The sequence below is a fragment of the Rhinolophus sinicus genome, linkage group LG01 (genome assembly GCF_036562045.2).
Source record: "Rhinolophus sinicus isolate RSC01 linkage group LG01, ASM3656204v1, whole genome shotgun sequence".
Lineage (NCBI taxonomy): Eukaryota > Metazoa > Chordata > Mammalia > Chiroptera > Rhinolophidae > Rhinolophus > Rhinolophus sinicus.
In genome coordinates, this window is record NC_133751.1 from 172640279 (window position 1) to 172656266 (window position 15988).

A 15988-nucleotide genomic window follows, 5' to 3' on the forward strand; every position below is an offset into this window, starting at 1 on the left:
TCCTCTCTTTATGTTTTAGTAAACATCTTAAATATCACTTAAGGAACCTTATTTTTCACTGAATATTTTATATTCAGAATATGTTGATGTGATAATTGTCTGCTTTTATTTTTCTTTTCTTTTTGGACACAGGAGTGTCATTCCTTTTAGTTCATGCAGAGGTCATGTGAAGGTAACAAAAAAACCTTTATTTATATTTACTACATTAGCCACAGAAAGCTATGAAGAACTAAATGCTAAAAAGGCAATGGTTTGATTTGTTATTTTGATCTTATTCTTTGAGAATTTTCAGTTAATTTTTTTTCTAAACAAAGTGGTCCTACCTATTTGTATGCTCAAAAGTTCATCAACTTCCCACTAAGCTCTTTCAGATGCTATGGGATTCATTTTCTTATCTCGTCATATAAATATGCGTAAAACATATTTCTCTGTTTTATAAAGTATTACCATCATCTTAGTTCCATTTCAAATAATGGTGCTGCATTAGCTGTAAAGGTATTCATGAGGTATTTGGTTGTGATTCCAGCTTCTTTTTAAAGAACTATACACTATAAATATAGCAAGATGCTTTTAAGAATTCGTGATTTTGGTTTTTCACATTTAATGATGTTATGAAATTTTTCCCTTAGTAGTTAATTCCACTTGCCTAAATAGAATAGATTTTATGTTCTGTGTGTTCCTAATATGTAACTTGTTCAGGACCCTTCAAATATATGCACTTAACTGGGAGATTCTAAGATGCTTCCCAAATAAAAACCAGTGTCTTCTTTCTCTCTCCTTTATGAGTTATAAAACAGTTTCCTTTCTCTTCTTCTTTGATTTAATTTATATGCCAGAGATTTTTTTTGCTCGGGGGATGAAAAATGGAGGGCCATGGAAGAAAGTTGATGAAATAGAGATGATTCAAAGATCTGAAATATTTTATCCTCGATACAAACTAAATTATTTTTTTCCCTTTCTCAATAACCATCATTTCCCTTGATCTTGAAATCACTCAAAACATAGCCACTGAGTCCTATATAAACCAATGCTCTGTCTCAGGATGTGGAGAAAGATGAAATCCTGGTATCTGCACAGATTGTACTAGCTTGATTATATTTACAGTTATGAGATACAGCACATTTAAGAATGCCAACTTTTTCTCATCACTGAGTATTTATTATATATAACAAATACATGGGAAAGAAAAAACTATATTGTGTGATATAAATAGTTTATTTACATTACAGAAAAACATCAAGACAATGTATACTATTTCAAATATATCCATACATAATCAAATATAGCTGTAGTACATGTTTTCATTGGTGTAGATTACCACAAATGCAAGGCAACATGTGTAGATCTTTTTTCTTATTCTTTTGTCTATAATACGGTACGTGTAGTCCAAGCTCTCGGTAGTCCGGCCACTGTGCAACATGCTCCCTTTAGATTAACCTTGTGGACGCTCTTGTTGTGTTGTCTGAACTGTAGTGCCCTGTATTTTGCTTCTGTCTGTGAATTCTGTTGCTTCTGGGGCATTTCCTAGAAGGTGGGAAAGTGTACAGACCTTAGTCCAGTGCTACTACCTAAAGTTGGGTCCTACAATCACAGAGTGAAGTTGTGGATTAAGCAAGTTATGAAAATATTTCAGATGACAGAATTTATTGGTAGTGTTAACTGAGTTCCAGTCATCCTTAAGACTCTGTTGAGGAAAATTGAAGAACCGAGGCGGAAGTTGAAGAGGAATACATTTACCTAGTCCTCAATTGTTTACTCATTAAAGCACAAAGAATGACTAAGCATAATGCAGTCAAGTAAGTCGTGAGTCCATCTAATCTCACTTTAAAGGTCTTCAACAACTTTATACTTTAAATGTCCTCAGGATGACTGTTATATTGACATTTCAATGCTACAAGCTTAAATCAAACCAGAGAATCAGCCATCTGTTATTATCTGATATGTAATGGAAACAGATACTATTTTGCTTTAGCCTAATATCATTTTTCTACATTAGCACTATAAGCTAAGGACATAAATTGGTATCAATTATTTAGTTTCTACGAAAAACTAATATTCAGTCAAATTATCTGAGAAGCTCTGATCCAGTATCTTTTCTCTTGTAATAAAAGAATGTTTTGATGATGCAAATAACAACAACATAACTTTCATAAAAATTCTATTGCCATAAGCTGTGGGGTATCAGATAATATATGAATAAAATATATTGCATATATATGTATATTCATATATATTATTTTTTTGGGGGGAGGGTAGATCTATCAAAATGAACATGGAGCTGGAAGTCACATTTTAAGTAAGTCAGAACTGGAGATAAAAAGATTGAAGATCCATCTTCTCACAGAGCAACTTTTCATTTCAGGACATGTCTCTAGATCTTTATATTTTTTTATAACACATGTTGTATTTAGGAGAAGGGCAGGTGTTTGACTAAAATAGTAAAAATGATGGGAAGAGGAGAAAATAAAGAGGAGGGAAGTAGAAAAGAGGAGAGTCCACATGATGAAGAGATTAAAAAAAATTGAAGAGAATGAGGAGACCTCTGTTTGATGTGATTTTGCAAATCTTTTAGCAAATGGATATTTTGGAATAGGTCTTGACAGACATATGTGGCCAAGAGGGCTCTGCTGGGGGGCAATGACCTAGTTGGAAAATCTGGGTTTTGAGCAGAATGTTTTCAAGTGAATGAAATGAATGCACACTAGGAACACTGTGGTTTATTGACTAGTATGACTCCTAGAAAGACTTTGGAAGGCTTGGATGTCCTAAGGCAGATTCATAAAATGCATTGCAATAATGCTAATTTAGCTTATGGCTATTTCTCATCCTCAAAAGTAAATAGAAGATGGGTTTTGTTTTGTTTTAACATGGAAAATAATAATGACCATATGCCTTGAAAAAATGGCTTGCTTTAATGTGGAGCTCAGTTTAGGTTGCCTTGAGCATCAGAACATACAGCATCATGACCAGCCAAGGGGCAGTAAGGACAGTGGTTAAGTGAACAGACTCTGTTCACTAGGCAACACTCCATTTCGGCCCTTAATGCTCAGCTGTGTACATGCAGCAATTTGCTAACTTAACTCAGAGTCCCTATTTTAAAAAGGGGAATAATTGTTCCTTCTTCATAATGTTATTAAACGCATGTGCATGTATGTGTGTATATATACATATACAATCTATATAAACACATATACACACACAATTCTCGGTGAGTTAAGAACCCTATGTGTTCCAGTTGTTTTTATTATGTATGGGAATGGAACTGTGTAATGAGACTTGAAAATATTTGCTGACGTATTTAAAATTTTGCATTTTTTGTCAGTACATGAAGTAGTAAATCCAATTATCATGAGATTAGCTCTGGTAAACATGAATTTTGTTTTTCATGTGCTGATATTGCTAAGATATTAGAAGGCTCAAGACCCTCAGAGTAATATGGTGCAATTTCCTGTGTTTTGGACTCTTTTCTATATTTTGTTTTATATTCAGTGTTTTTGGTTTCTTGAGTCATTTTTATGTTCCCCAGAATCTATTTTAATATAATCCATTGACTCAGTTGGCATCTAAACGTGTGAGTTGAGTTGATGAACTCAACTTGGCTTAGAGTAGCACAAAGCTCCTGTCGATGATCTTCCCTTAAGCCTTTAGGCCAGGCAAGGATTTATGAACCATATTTTGTCTTTTTCAAGAGCAAATGCCACACTTGTCCTCAAAGAAGATAGTAAAATACAGAGACGGAGATGCATTATGCCTTTATTTTCCAAAGACATGATACTTTCATTTTCTTCTCTTGAAAATAATTTTTTTGGGGGAAACATTCTGATTTACTGCAGAGCCATATAAATGAATGAAAGTCTAAATGCCTCTGAATTTGGCAAAAATCTTGTAAACTTCCTTAGAACTTTTTCCTCAAGGAGAGTGAAATCATAAAAAAAAAAAAGAAAACTATCTTCAATAATATTTCTAGGTAACACATAGATACTATGCATTTGGTTTAGAATCTAATTCTTGGTTACCATGAATTTACATGCTAATGAAGTTATGCAAGTACCTGGCCTCACTTCTTTTGTCCAATATCAGACATCACTAATCATGGTTTTCCTTCCTGTTGAAACTGGATGAGATCGCTATATCTCTCTCAACCTAGCTCTCTAGGAAACAATTACTATTTGATTGTTCTGGGAGTCTGATATAAAATGTGATATTTGCTGCCTGTTCCTATCCATTAAAGGTTTCCATGTACTATAACATAATTTTTTCTCATTATAACTATTTTTCTTTGAATTTTGTGATTAAAAGCCATTTTGTTAATGTAAGATAAAAATGTATATTTTTATGTTAAATTATGTTAAAATGATTACATCTGAGAGTTACACATGGAAATCTATGCCATGAATAAGGTATATTTATGAGATACATAATTTAATACCAGATCAGTATAGTGATCTGGTTAAGGCAATACAGGTAGTTTAAATAGCCTGTTAATAGTTTGAAGACTGGCCTTTTTTAGTTAAAAGAAAAGAGCATATTTATTGGCATTATACAATAGAGGGAGAAAAGACGTTTGCTTAGAAAATAAATAATCTTCATCATAATGCAAACGTAAGGAAAATAATTTGTACCACTCAGCATGAAAATGAATTGTCTTTCCTTTTGGCTATTCAAATGCTATTATGCCGAAGAAACAGGACTCTAGAGAGTGGATAGTTGCAGAGCCCATGAAGAGACTCGTAATTAGAGTGACCTGATTAAGACCAGGAGGAACAACATAGCTCTTACTTGGGTGGCCATTGAGTACAGTTACTGACCTTGTGATGCAGAGGACCACCACGCAGATGACAGCAATCTGAATCGTTCCAATCACAGCTGCAATTAAGACGTACTGAAATCGTACAGGGCCGGGGACAACGTACAGTACACTGTAGTCCTTTTTTTCACAGTGTTGTCCAGTATAACCAGCATCACACCTGGAAGAAATGATAGTGTCCAGTTAACTGAAGCTGCTGGACTCATTTTTATAAATGACCTATAGGCATTTATCTATATTGTGAAAGTAGGGCTTTTTGTTTCCCTCTCTACAAAAAAAATGCTACTTGGTAGATAGGAGTGCTCTACTTATTTTCAACAAGATCTCTTTGTGTTTTTGGTTTCAAAGGTATGTGGTTTCTTTTTATACTTACAATAAGAGATTTTGAAGATAGGAGGGTTGGTAGATAATTTGAGATGATAATATAGACAATAGATGTCTAGGGATAGTTGTTTCTATAGTTTTCTCTATATGTATGTGTGTGTGTGTGTGTGCGTATATATATATATATATATATATATACGCACACACACACACATACATATATATATTTTTGGATAAAGCCTTTTCTATGCTATTGTTAGAATACATGTTGAAAGATGTTAGGGCCAAAAGTACAAAAGTAATTTCTTTAATGTGCTGGTCATAAAGTTGTCTGTTTATGTTAGAGAGTTAAATTTCAGTAGAAAAAAGTAATTATGATATAGGTAATATAGTTCTGAGAAACACTAGTAATTTAAATAGCCCATGTGCTATTCATCTGAGAATGAACAGAATGAACACTGCACCTCACTCAACCTTCATCCGAAAGCTCAGGTAGACAATGTATGTTAAAATTAGCATTACATAATGAAATGAGGAAACAGCTCACATAAAAACAGTACTAATGGGGATCGACTTGTCCTTGACTTGGTGCAATTATTTTACTACTTCACTTTGAATTTCTCTAACTGAATCCTGGGATCTTTCCTATCTGGATCAGAAGGGTTTAATCATGGCAGCTCTGCTGAGGATGACAGGTCAGCAGGAGCAACCTCTAACCTCTCAGTTCCATTCACTCATCCTGGCTTCACTTGAAGAAAGTGCAAGTGTATTCAATGAAGGAACACATGAAAAGAAGACAGTTCTGGTTTTTGAGGAGTGATGGGTTGGGGAGGAGGAGAAAAAGGAGCGGGGAAGAGAGAAAAGAGGGAGAGACAGACAGAATCTCCGTTCACTGTATAGCAATACACAACCTCTTTCATCATGTGTCCCTTGTATATTTCTTTCACAACCTCTTTCATGATATGTCCCTTGTATATTTCTTTAAGAAAAATACATTTGTTTTTTTCACTTTGGCTTTACTATCTCTGAAATAATTATATTCTAGCCATGAATATTCATCAGATATGTATGTTTATTAACTAAATCCAGACAAGCAATTTCTTTGTGTCTCAACTGAGCTTGAATCTATGGAGGTATAGCTAATAATCTCACTATATGTATAAGGTTTGTGGATAGCAGATCCACAGAAATGAATGTGTGCCTAGCAAAACAAAGATCGACGATATTTATTATAAGGCCTGAAGGGCTTTGGAAAAGATGACCTCCCAAAAGCAATTGTGTCATCGTATGAACAGTAAGGTCTCATCCGTTCATTTGCTTGAGAAATATTTATTAAGCCCTGATATGTACGAAGTGCTATATATTAGGTCCATGGGAAAGAGTGGCGTCAAAAAGAGAGGAGTATGAATCTTTAAGGAGCCTATAATGCCCAAGGTATAACTTAAAATTCTACATAAAGAATACATATACATAATGATGTGTTACATAGTACTTGGGTGTGTAAGGCACACACATTTCATGGTGTCATAGTGGGTGCGTGAGTGAGTGTGTGTGTGCAGGAGGGGCAGAGAAAAGATTTGCTGTTGATCAACCACTCAGGCAGAATGCCATCCAATTCTCTGTAAATATCCAGAATTTGGTTTCTACATTTTTACTTTATACATTTTAGAAGTTAAAGAGTGAAAACATTACCTGCAAGATGGCTCCTGCATATTGATAGAATGTTCGCACTTCCCGTGCATGCAGAAGCCATTATAATGTTCTGGACAAGGTATGTGGTGTTCTCTGGCACTTTCTTCTAATTTGTTAGCATTCTCTGTGAATACAGACAAAAGCAAGCACCCTGTAAATACTTGCTTAGCTCGGTAAGATCAACCAGTACATTAAGAAGCAAAACTACAGTAGGCAAAAATATTTAAAAGGGCAGGAACCAAAAGGCCATGCTTCAGAAGAAAGAGGAAGAAAGAATTGAAAGAGACATCTTTACAATTGTGTTTAGAGATGAAACTACAAAATTACCCAGTGCTTTTCATGCTTTTATGCAATTTCCTACATCTTTAACAGCCAGTAATGTGTCTATGAGTTGTCAGGCAACTTTAATTTTTCTTGTGTAGAGACTGTACATGGATCATCAAATAATTGAAGAAGAAATATCCTATTTTTTGAATTTCAAAGCCCAGCATAATGTCCCTACAGTAAACTGCTGCAAATCTTGATACTTTCTCAATGTGGGAGCTTAAAAGTTAAAATATTGCCATGTTCAATTGTTAAACAGACGTTTTCCAAAACCAAATGCAAATTTAAACAAATGTATTCTTTCAGGCTTTTTTCATCGACTGTGAACATGAATTTTACTAGCACCCATACATTTTCTTATTGCCAAAATAAAGCTATTGAAAGAGCAAACATTATTTCAGAATGACTTATGTAGATGCCAACACAGTACACACTGACTGCTATAAGCGTATTCTAATGCATAATATTTGGCATATGTTAACAACGTTATGTGAAACTTAAACTTATGATAAAGAAAAAAAAAACTTGTGTTTTTCTTTGTCATTGACAAGTTGTGTTTGTTTTCTCATGCTTCTGTAAAGATATTAACATAGTTTTCTGACCTTTATTAACCCAAATATGTTTGCTTCATATTTGTAATGTCATGTCTAAGCAGTTTTTTTATTCTTTTTACATTCATTTTATAACACAAAGTTTGCCCATGTTGAGTCCCTTCTATAATTTGAGACCTGACATACTTTAAAAGTCTTGCCAAAACACATGAGAAATACAACTTTCTTGATGTCAATTTAAAGATACTTTTTAACACCACAGTAATTGGTCAGCAGTAATGGAAGATTGAGAATGAATGACTATTTTTATAAACTATATTATTTCCTATTATTTCCACATGAGGATATAGTTTTTATTTATTTATTTATTCATTTATTTATTTTACTGACAGTCATGAATGATGAGTATATTCAGCAGGAGAAAAAAATGTGCCTTTTGTATTAGTGAATCAGACAAATGTATTATTTATGTTTAAGCAGAACAGTAAAATATGTATGCATTTTAAGATCTCAGTGTCATCTGCAAAACACTAAAGTTTGAAATAAATGGTTAAGTATGTTAAGTACTTTCTTTTGTAGGAATATTTACATACATTGGTATGATGCGTAATATTTCAAATTACATAAAGCAAATTAATCAAGGATTTACAATAAGTATGTTGAGAGACTGGAGATGACATTCAAATCATTAATTTGTTCTATACCTGTATCTGCTTATCTATACAGGTGGTCCCTTGTTTGCATTATAATAGTTCTACTTTGGTAATTGCCATGAAACTGAAGGAACCACTTCCATGGAAACGCTAAGCATATACAGAATTTTCTCTTTTGGTTTCTCCCACTCTTCCAAGCTACTTTGGAATTTTGTGTCACGGTGTTTTTGGTAGCAATTTGCACCTGCAGTAAGCAGACACCCAATTGAAATGGATAATGTTGAGAGAAATAGACAATACGGGGACATGTGACTAAAATGGAAGCAGGGCCGTCATGGTATTTAGTTGCACCTAGAGATGGCTTGTGGTCATTCATGAATCCACGGAGCAGACTGCACTCATTCTCTGCTATGGCCAGGGGCTACAAGCTAGAGCAGTCAAACATATATTTGCTATTTAAAGGCGACTTTAGCAGTGGGGGTTGCTAGCCCCACTGCTGATGTAATGAACCGGCACTGATTTTTCACTCTTATTTCTGGATCCTTTCCCCATAACAAACTTTTCAAGACTTCTATTTAATGTTCAGTGTTCATTAGCTTCTGCATAACGTTAGTTTCTGTGCTTCTGCATACCTGCATTCAGAGGAATTTTCTGTAACGTCCCTAGGTTTCAACTCAAAATCCTTTTTTTTTTCAGGCTATTTTATTTTTAACTGTATCCCTCATCTGATACTGATAGTTTCTGGATTTGTACCATATCTGCAATTATGAACTGAAGACAAAGGGCAAAATAAGAGCTTGTTTGAGTAAGCCTGTTGCCTTAGTTGCCTGTTGCCTGTGGTAAAAGCTGGATATTTTCACTGGATAAGTTCATTATCCAGACAGGGTGCTCACATGGGAGGGAAATAGTTTCCATCATAAAATCTGCTAATTAGTTTACACCATTCCTTATAAGCTTGGAGTGCTCTATTTGTGGAATACTGTCAAGTAAGAAAGTAGAGAGATTGAAAATAAATGAGTAGAAGAAATGATCCCTGGGCAAGAAAATGAGGAATCATCAATATATGTCAACAAATTTATAGTCAATCCAACCAAGTAAACTAGTTGATTGAAAACCTGAATATATAACCACTTCTAGTAATGCACTAGACATATTTTAGAAATGAAATTTAAGTATATTGAAAAGTAGAGACACAGAAATCTAATATTCCAACCAAAAATGTGTATGGACCATAGTATTTGTAATCCTGATGTTTATGCAAAAGTATTCAAGCAATAATAAAGCATTTAAAGATTTGAAACTACATAAACATGATACTTTGGAAAGCTGTATGTTCCCCCCAGTGGCTGATGATTTAGACATCAATTTCTCTGTACTCCATTTTAAAGAAGTTTTAATGTAAGGGTTGTGTTCTTTCTTCTAAGAGTGATAGTGACAATGGTAGAAACTCTTCATATCTTTGTTTAAAATCCTTGACCAGTTTCCTGTTAAATGTTTACAAATGGTTTCTTCTAAAAAAGGTCCCGACCATTTTAAGAAACCATTTCTGGTATAATCTGAGTTACCTGCAGCAGAGCTAATAGGGCTGCATGCCCATTGCAATTCAACACTCCAGTCAAGAATTAAGGAAGCAGGGTGCTCGGAAGCATTGCTCAGAAACATATTATTTCTATCCTGCAGGTTGCAGGGAAAGAGACAGGAGGAGCCAAAGACAGAGGGAATGACAATTACCATTACTATGGCCTTACCTTACCACAAGGCAAGTCAAGTAAGTGGACAGAAAGGGGCCAGAGCCAGGCACAGCAGTTTAAAGACTTAGTACAACCCAGTACATGTAGGTATGTGTCTTTACTGTTAGCCCTGCTTTTTTCTCCCCCAAAAGCTGGAAATAAGATGTCATTCAGAGAATTAATCTATCAAAGCAATGCATTATGGATCAAAGTAGAACTACGACAGTGTAAAATTGAATTAAACCTAGCCATATGTCTGAAGAAAGATTTCCCTTTGGACAATGGTTACAGTTAGATAAAAGAAGCTTCTGAAAGTCAAATCAAGTTATAATTCAAGTGTTCTCCAGGGTGGTGTGCCTGAGAAGCCAACCTGAACTAGCAAACCCAGAGTCTCAGTTGCAGAGATGGATGCACTAGACTAGCAGTGTCTAATGCTATTAAATATTCACTCAGTGAAACTATTTCTTTTGTTCTGATGCTCTGTGCTCTAAACAGTCTTAAATAATTTGACTTCTATGTAGCCTACAAATTGGGAATGGCTTTGACAGTACCATCTGAAAACCTAATCCATTTGACAGTTATATATTTTGTTGGAGTGAATTAATTCGTTTTGAATGTGCATTTATTTTTGGGGGTGCAAGTCAGCTTCTTCAGCCCATTCAGTACTGAGGTTTTGTTAAAATTAAATTTCGGCACTTAAAGGCTAGAGGACTGGACCATATCCTGGTGCATTGCAGTCTCGGAGGCCTTTTGATGGTGGATTAGATGCTATTTCTCTGGATATACCCCTACTTCGTTTTATTCTACCCCTTCTTTTGAATATAAATACAAATCTCGTAGGCCACCGATTCTGCAGTAGGGGTCTGATTCTCTGGTAGGACTTCAGAGCAAGTTGGAAAGATCCTAACTAGGGGTAACATCAAGGATTTAGTGGATGTTTTAGGGAAGCAGGTTTCTACTGCACATTTTTAAGCAACTAGACTTGCTCAATGAGGGAATGCGTTGTACAGTGAGGTAGTGAATCTCTGGTAGAGTGGAAAAGGACCTGTGTTACTGTTTCTCAGAGATGTTGCAGAATGTTACCACGTGGTAGACGGGATTATTTCAGACCTTTGGGCTCTTTGAACTCTAAAAGTAACATTTATTTCTATTGCTAATACTTATAATAAATTACTAATAAATGTTAACTAATATTTATTGTAAAGTATTATTTTTGATATTCTGGGAAAAAGAAGTAGAGAAATAGAGACATTATTTAGATACAGTAAACAAGGAAATCACTGCCTTAATTATGAGGGCATTTTACTTTTTCAAAAGGTATAAAATATCTTAAATATTAAGTATGTCTATAATTCAGACATTCTAATATGAAATGATGGTCACTATGTATTTTTTTTACTTATGGGGAACAATATGTTTGTGGATTTAAATTCAATCTTTAACATCATACTTTAACATCACCAATTATCTTGACAAGCACATGCATACGAGAAGTACAGTTTGGTTTATTATCTTTTCCATTATCTTTCCTGTGGGCACACAAACTATGCTACTTTTCTAGCAAACTAAAATTTTCCATTTTGAATATATTTATATAATACTTCTATTTTTCCATTTAATAACAATACAAGGGTACTCCAGCACTGAAATATTTGTGTACTTGCACACCTGTTGTGATTACTTGATTTTATTCTTCTCCTTCTCACTACCATGTCTCCAAAGCAATTTGAAAATATGTTTCTTTAAGTAACCAGAAAAAGAAAAACTATTTTTCTTCCCATTATATTTATAATGTGCCTGGGACAGAAACAAATCCTGAATTTAGAAGTAAAGTCATGATTGTCCCTGTTGTTGATTAGAGTTGGTTTCAAAGAAGATATATAATTCTTATGATTTCCTCTCCTTATCAGGTATAAACATACGAGGTGGCAGTAAAACCTTATATCTAGCTTGAATTGCAATCGAAGTTTTTTAAAGACCAGAAAAGCATTCCTATTGAACGGGTGTTCTGACTGTGATGCTATATGAGTTCCTGCAAGTTAACAAATTCCATAATAGCCTCACCTGCTGTCATAGTTTCTTCAAGGCACGGATGAGCAGATCAGAAGAGTCTCTCCATTTTTAAGCCTCTAGCACAGAGACTCAAAGGAGAATACTAGAGTTGACAGCCTAGTGCAAGGGACATGGAGGCATTTAAAGACTCAAGTGACTCTTAAGTTTTGTAAAGAGCAGAGACCCAATCACAACATTTTCAGTTACTTAATCTCTGTTAAAGATTTAGAAAAGTAATTTCAAAACAGAGACCAAGTCCTTCAAATGCTATAAATTCAACATTTCTTCTGCACGTTGAACATTATCTCATATTTTTCCCCAGAACAGTAATTTAATTAAAACTACTTGATCCAAAACTTCGCTAATTAGGCCGAGGTATGGTTTGAGTGTAAGATGGATAGGGATAGAGAGAAATTCTTTCTTACTCCACCATTGATCAGGCACTAATATAAGATGTGAAATGTGATTATCCTTATCACCACTTGCATGTATAAATATTCTTGTTGGACACAAAATTAAAATAAAGTGGAAGAAAACTAATTTTCATGTTTCTACATTCTCAAGCAAGGCCTTAATGACATTACTCAAGAACTGTTTGAATTTAAATTAGAAAAAGTACCAGCATCTGAAATAGACGTAGTAATTTGGGAACTGGAGCGATTAAAATGCAACAATACTGGATGATTATTTGCCTGGGCTTTTATTATCTCAGTTTCTACTGGTTATATATTTACATAGATAAAAGCTGAGAAATCTGTGAAATCTTGGGAGAGAAACTTACATGTAACATTTTAACTTATGGCATCCAAACACAATTATTATAATTCAAGAATTTAGCATAACAAGGCTCATACAGGTTTAGTTAGAAATGCTAGACTCCCAAGGAAAAAAATATTCTTTTTCATTTATTATTAAGAGCAAAATAAGCAGATCTTTAGCCTTTTGTTCTGTCCTGTGACTTAGCAATACTCTGCCCTGCTTCAGATGGCAGAGCCCTCAAAAGAGTGATGAGCGAGGCTATTGGGAGAAACTGTACTTTGCCTCTAATGGTCCTTTTCAAACTTCACCATTCAGTCAAAAGCCTATTAACTCTCAGCAAGTGGGTAACTCCTATAGGTTTAGAGGATTTAGCTTGAAGACCTTTTAAAACTATAGTATTTTGTGGAACTTTAGATGTCTTTGACAACATTTTGTAAATATCAGGCCTTGGGAAGAGGAAGGGATCTATGGTTCATTAGCCTCTCGGGAGTCCAGAGCTGGAGTTGCCTTAAGCTTATCTAGGGCAATTTGCTTCAGCTCTCCACACTGAGCTTTTGCTGCAGCAGCCCTCTCACTTGCAAGCTGTTCTTAGAAGACAAAGTTTACTATACACCTTAGAAAGAGAAAAACATTATGTGAAGCCATTTTATGCCAAGAATATTACCCTAGCCTTCTTTCTTTTGTCTTGAACCAAATTTATGCATTTCTGGTCAAATTTACCTGCCTACTGGCTAATCTGAGCATCCTTTCTTAGTGAGTTTCTTTGGTGACAATGCTGAAAATGAGTGTTCAGGTCCTGTCCATTTTTGCCTTCTGAACTATGTGATCCGCTATTGTCCCTTTCATAGGCTGCATATGCAGAAATGCATAAATAAAAATAAACCTTCTCAGGTGACACATTTGTTTTCCTCTATGACCCTGAAGTTGCTAGCCAGCAGAGAGTGAGAGGGATTTAGGTTGAAACATTCACTGAAACACAATAGAAATAAAGGTTTTAATAATGTAGATAGGACAAAAAAACAAAACAAAAGAAAAACCAATAAACTGGCTTTCAGTAATTTGTTACATGGATATTTATTGAATACCTTTGTGTCTGGCATTGTGCTATGTACTATATGCAGTATGCTATATTTATTGGTTATCTCCCCATAATTTTGCTTGTTGTCTTCTAAACACAGCCAAGAAAACAGATCAAGATGATAAACATATCTATAATTACTTGAGAATCTACAATATGCCCTACACTGTTTTAATACTTAACATGATAGAAATGTATTCCTTATTACAGCCCTTCAAGATAAATTTATAAAAATCCCATTTCGTATAAATAAAGAAACTGAAGCTCAAATAGATTTCATTACTTATGTTAGAAATGTACAAAATTGATAAGCAGAACTGGGGTCAAAACCAGGGCTCTTTCTAGTGTAACATGCAGACCATGCAGTTAAGAACTTATTAAAACACAAGACAACATCTAGCCTCCATATTTTATTTATTGTTTGCCCTTTATGACTCCTGACTCTTTATTCCACCTGGATCCTATTGCTGCTCTGAAAATCAATTCTTTTCTTTTCCTTCTACCCTGGGAGAGATGTCTTATTGAAGGGCAAGTCATCATGAACCCCAACTACCCCATCCTTGTCAAGGGTTTTCTCCATCAATTATCTCCTTTCTCTCTTGTGTCTTCAATTCTCTTTTTCACTCTTTGCACCCTGCCATCAGCATTTTAAAAAGTTGAGTGTGTCCCTTCCTTCCATTAGCTCTTTTTTAAAATTATTAGTTTTAGGTGTACAAAACAATGTCATAGTTAGACATTTACCCCACTCACAAAGTTATAACCCGCCTCCCCCAATCTACTAACCCTCTGACATCATATACAGCTGTCACAATTCCATTGACTCTATTCCCTATGCTGTACTCCACATTCTATGAATATATATATATATATATATATATATATATATATATATATATATATTTATTTATTTATTTATTTATTTATTTATTTATTTATGGTTGACATTCAGTATTATTCAGCTTCAGCTTCAGGTGTGCACTGCAGTGGTCAAACATCTACACCGTCCATGAAGTGGTCTCCCTAGTAAGACAAGTGCCCATCTACCTTATGACCCAGCAATTCCACTCTTAGGTATCTATCCAGAGAAATCCAAAATGCTAATTTGAAAAAATATATGCCCTTCTATGTTTATTGCAGCACTACTCACAATAGCCAAGACATGGAAACAACCGAAATGCCCATCGGTAGATAACTGGGTTAAGAAACTGTGGTACATTTATACAATGGAGTATTACTTGGCCATAAAGAAGAATGAAATCCTACCATTTATAATGATAAGGATGGACATAGAGAACATTATGCTAAGTGAAGTAAGTCAGATGGAGAAAGATGTTCATTCACTCTTTAACCCGCCACCTTCTGGTCACTCCTTCAGAGAAACTGCTAAGACCAAGGTCCACCTCTTCAGCATCTTAGTTGCTAAAGGAGTAGTCTATTCTCAGACCTCAACTGTCCCAATCTCTCAGTAATTTGATATAGCTAACATTTTCTCCTTTTGAAGCCCTCTCTTCCTGGGCTTCCATATCACCTACCTGTTGTTTTTCTGACTGTTCCTTCATAGTCTATTTTGTAGGCTCCTCTTTTACAACTAATTCTCTAAATGTTGATGATTTCCTGAAGTTCTTCTCTGTTTACATTTGAAACATTGTCTCTGAGGGAGGTCATATTCACTCAAGGCGTCTCTTATCACCTAAATGCCTCTGATTCTAAATTCTGATTAGCCAACCTAGATCACCTTTTTATAGGTGATCACACTTTCATAGTTTCCTATCTCTATATCAGAGTGCCTAGTGTCTCTCAGGCACCTCAAACTCAGCAGCCCCTTCTCCCACTTTCCTCTCCTTATCATCCCAAATATATTCACCCACTTATTAATCTAACCAGAAATCTTGGTTTCACTTTCAAATTCTAATTGAGTAAATCAAGTCCTATGATTTCTACTTCTTAAATACCTACTTTTTTTTTTCATTTCTCTACATGCCTACTGCTACTCATTTAGATCAGACCATCACTAACTA

General features: G+C 34.9%; 1 protein-coding gene across 1 annotated transcript in view; it reads right to left on the minus strand.

Annotated features, from left to right (window-relative positions):
- Nucleotides 1-1196: 1196 nt before the first annotated feature.
- TMEFF2 (transmembrane protein with EGF like and two follistatin like domains 2) overlaps nt 1197-15988 on the minus strand; it is a 230036-nt gene continuing 215244 nt past the window's right edge. Inside the window, exons 8-10 of the mRNA XM_019740775.2 lie at nt 6824-6947; nt 4809-4967; nt 1197-1524 (exon numbers count right to left, since the gene is read on the minus strand). Of these exons, the coding sequence (XP_019596334.1) occupies nt 1428-1524; nt 4809-4967; nt 6824-6947 (380 nt within the window). The 3' untranslated portion in view covers nt 1197-1427. The remainder of the gene's footprint in view (nt 1525-4808; nt 4968-6823; nt 6948-15988) is intronic.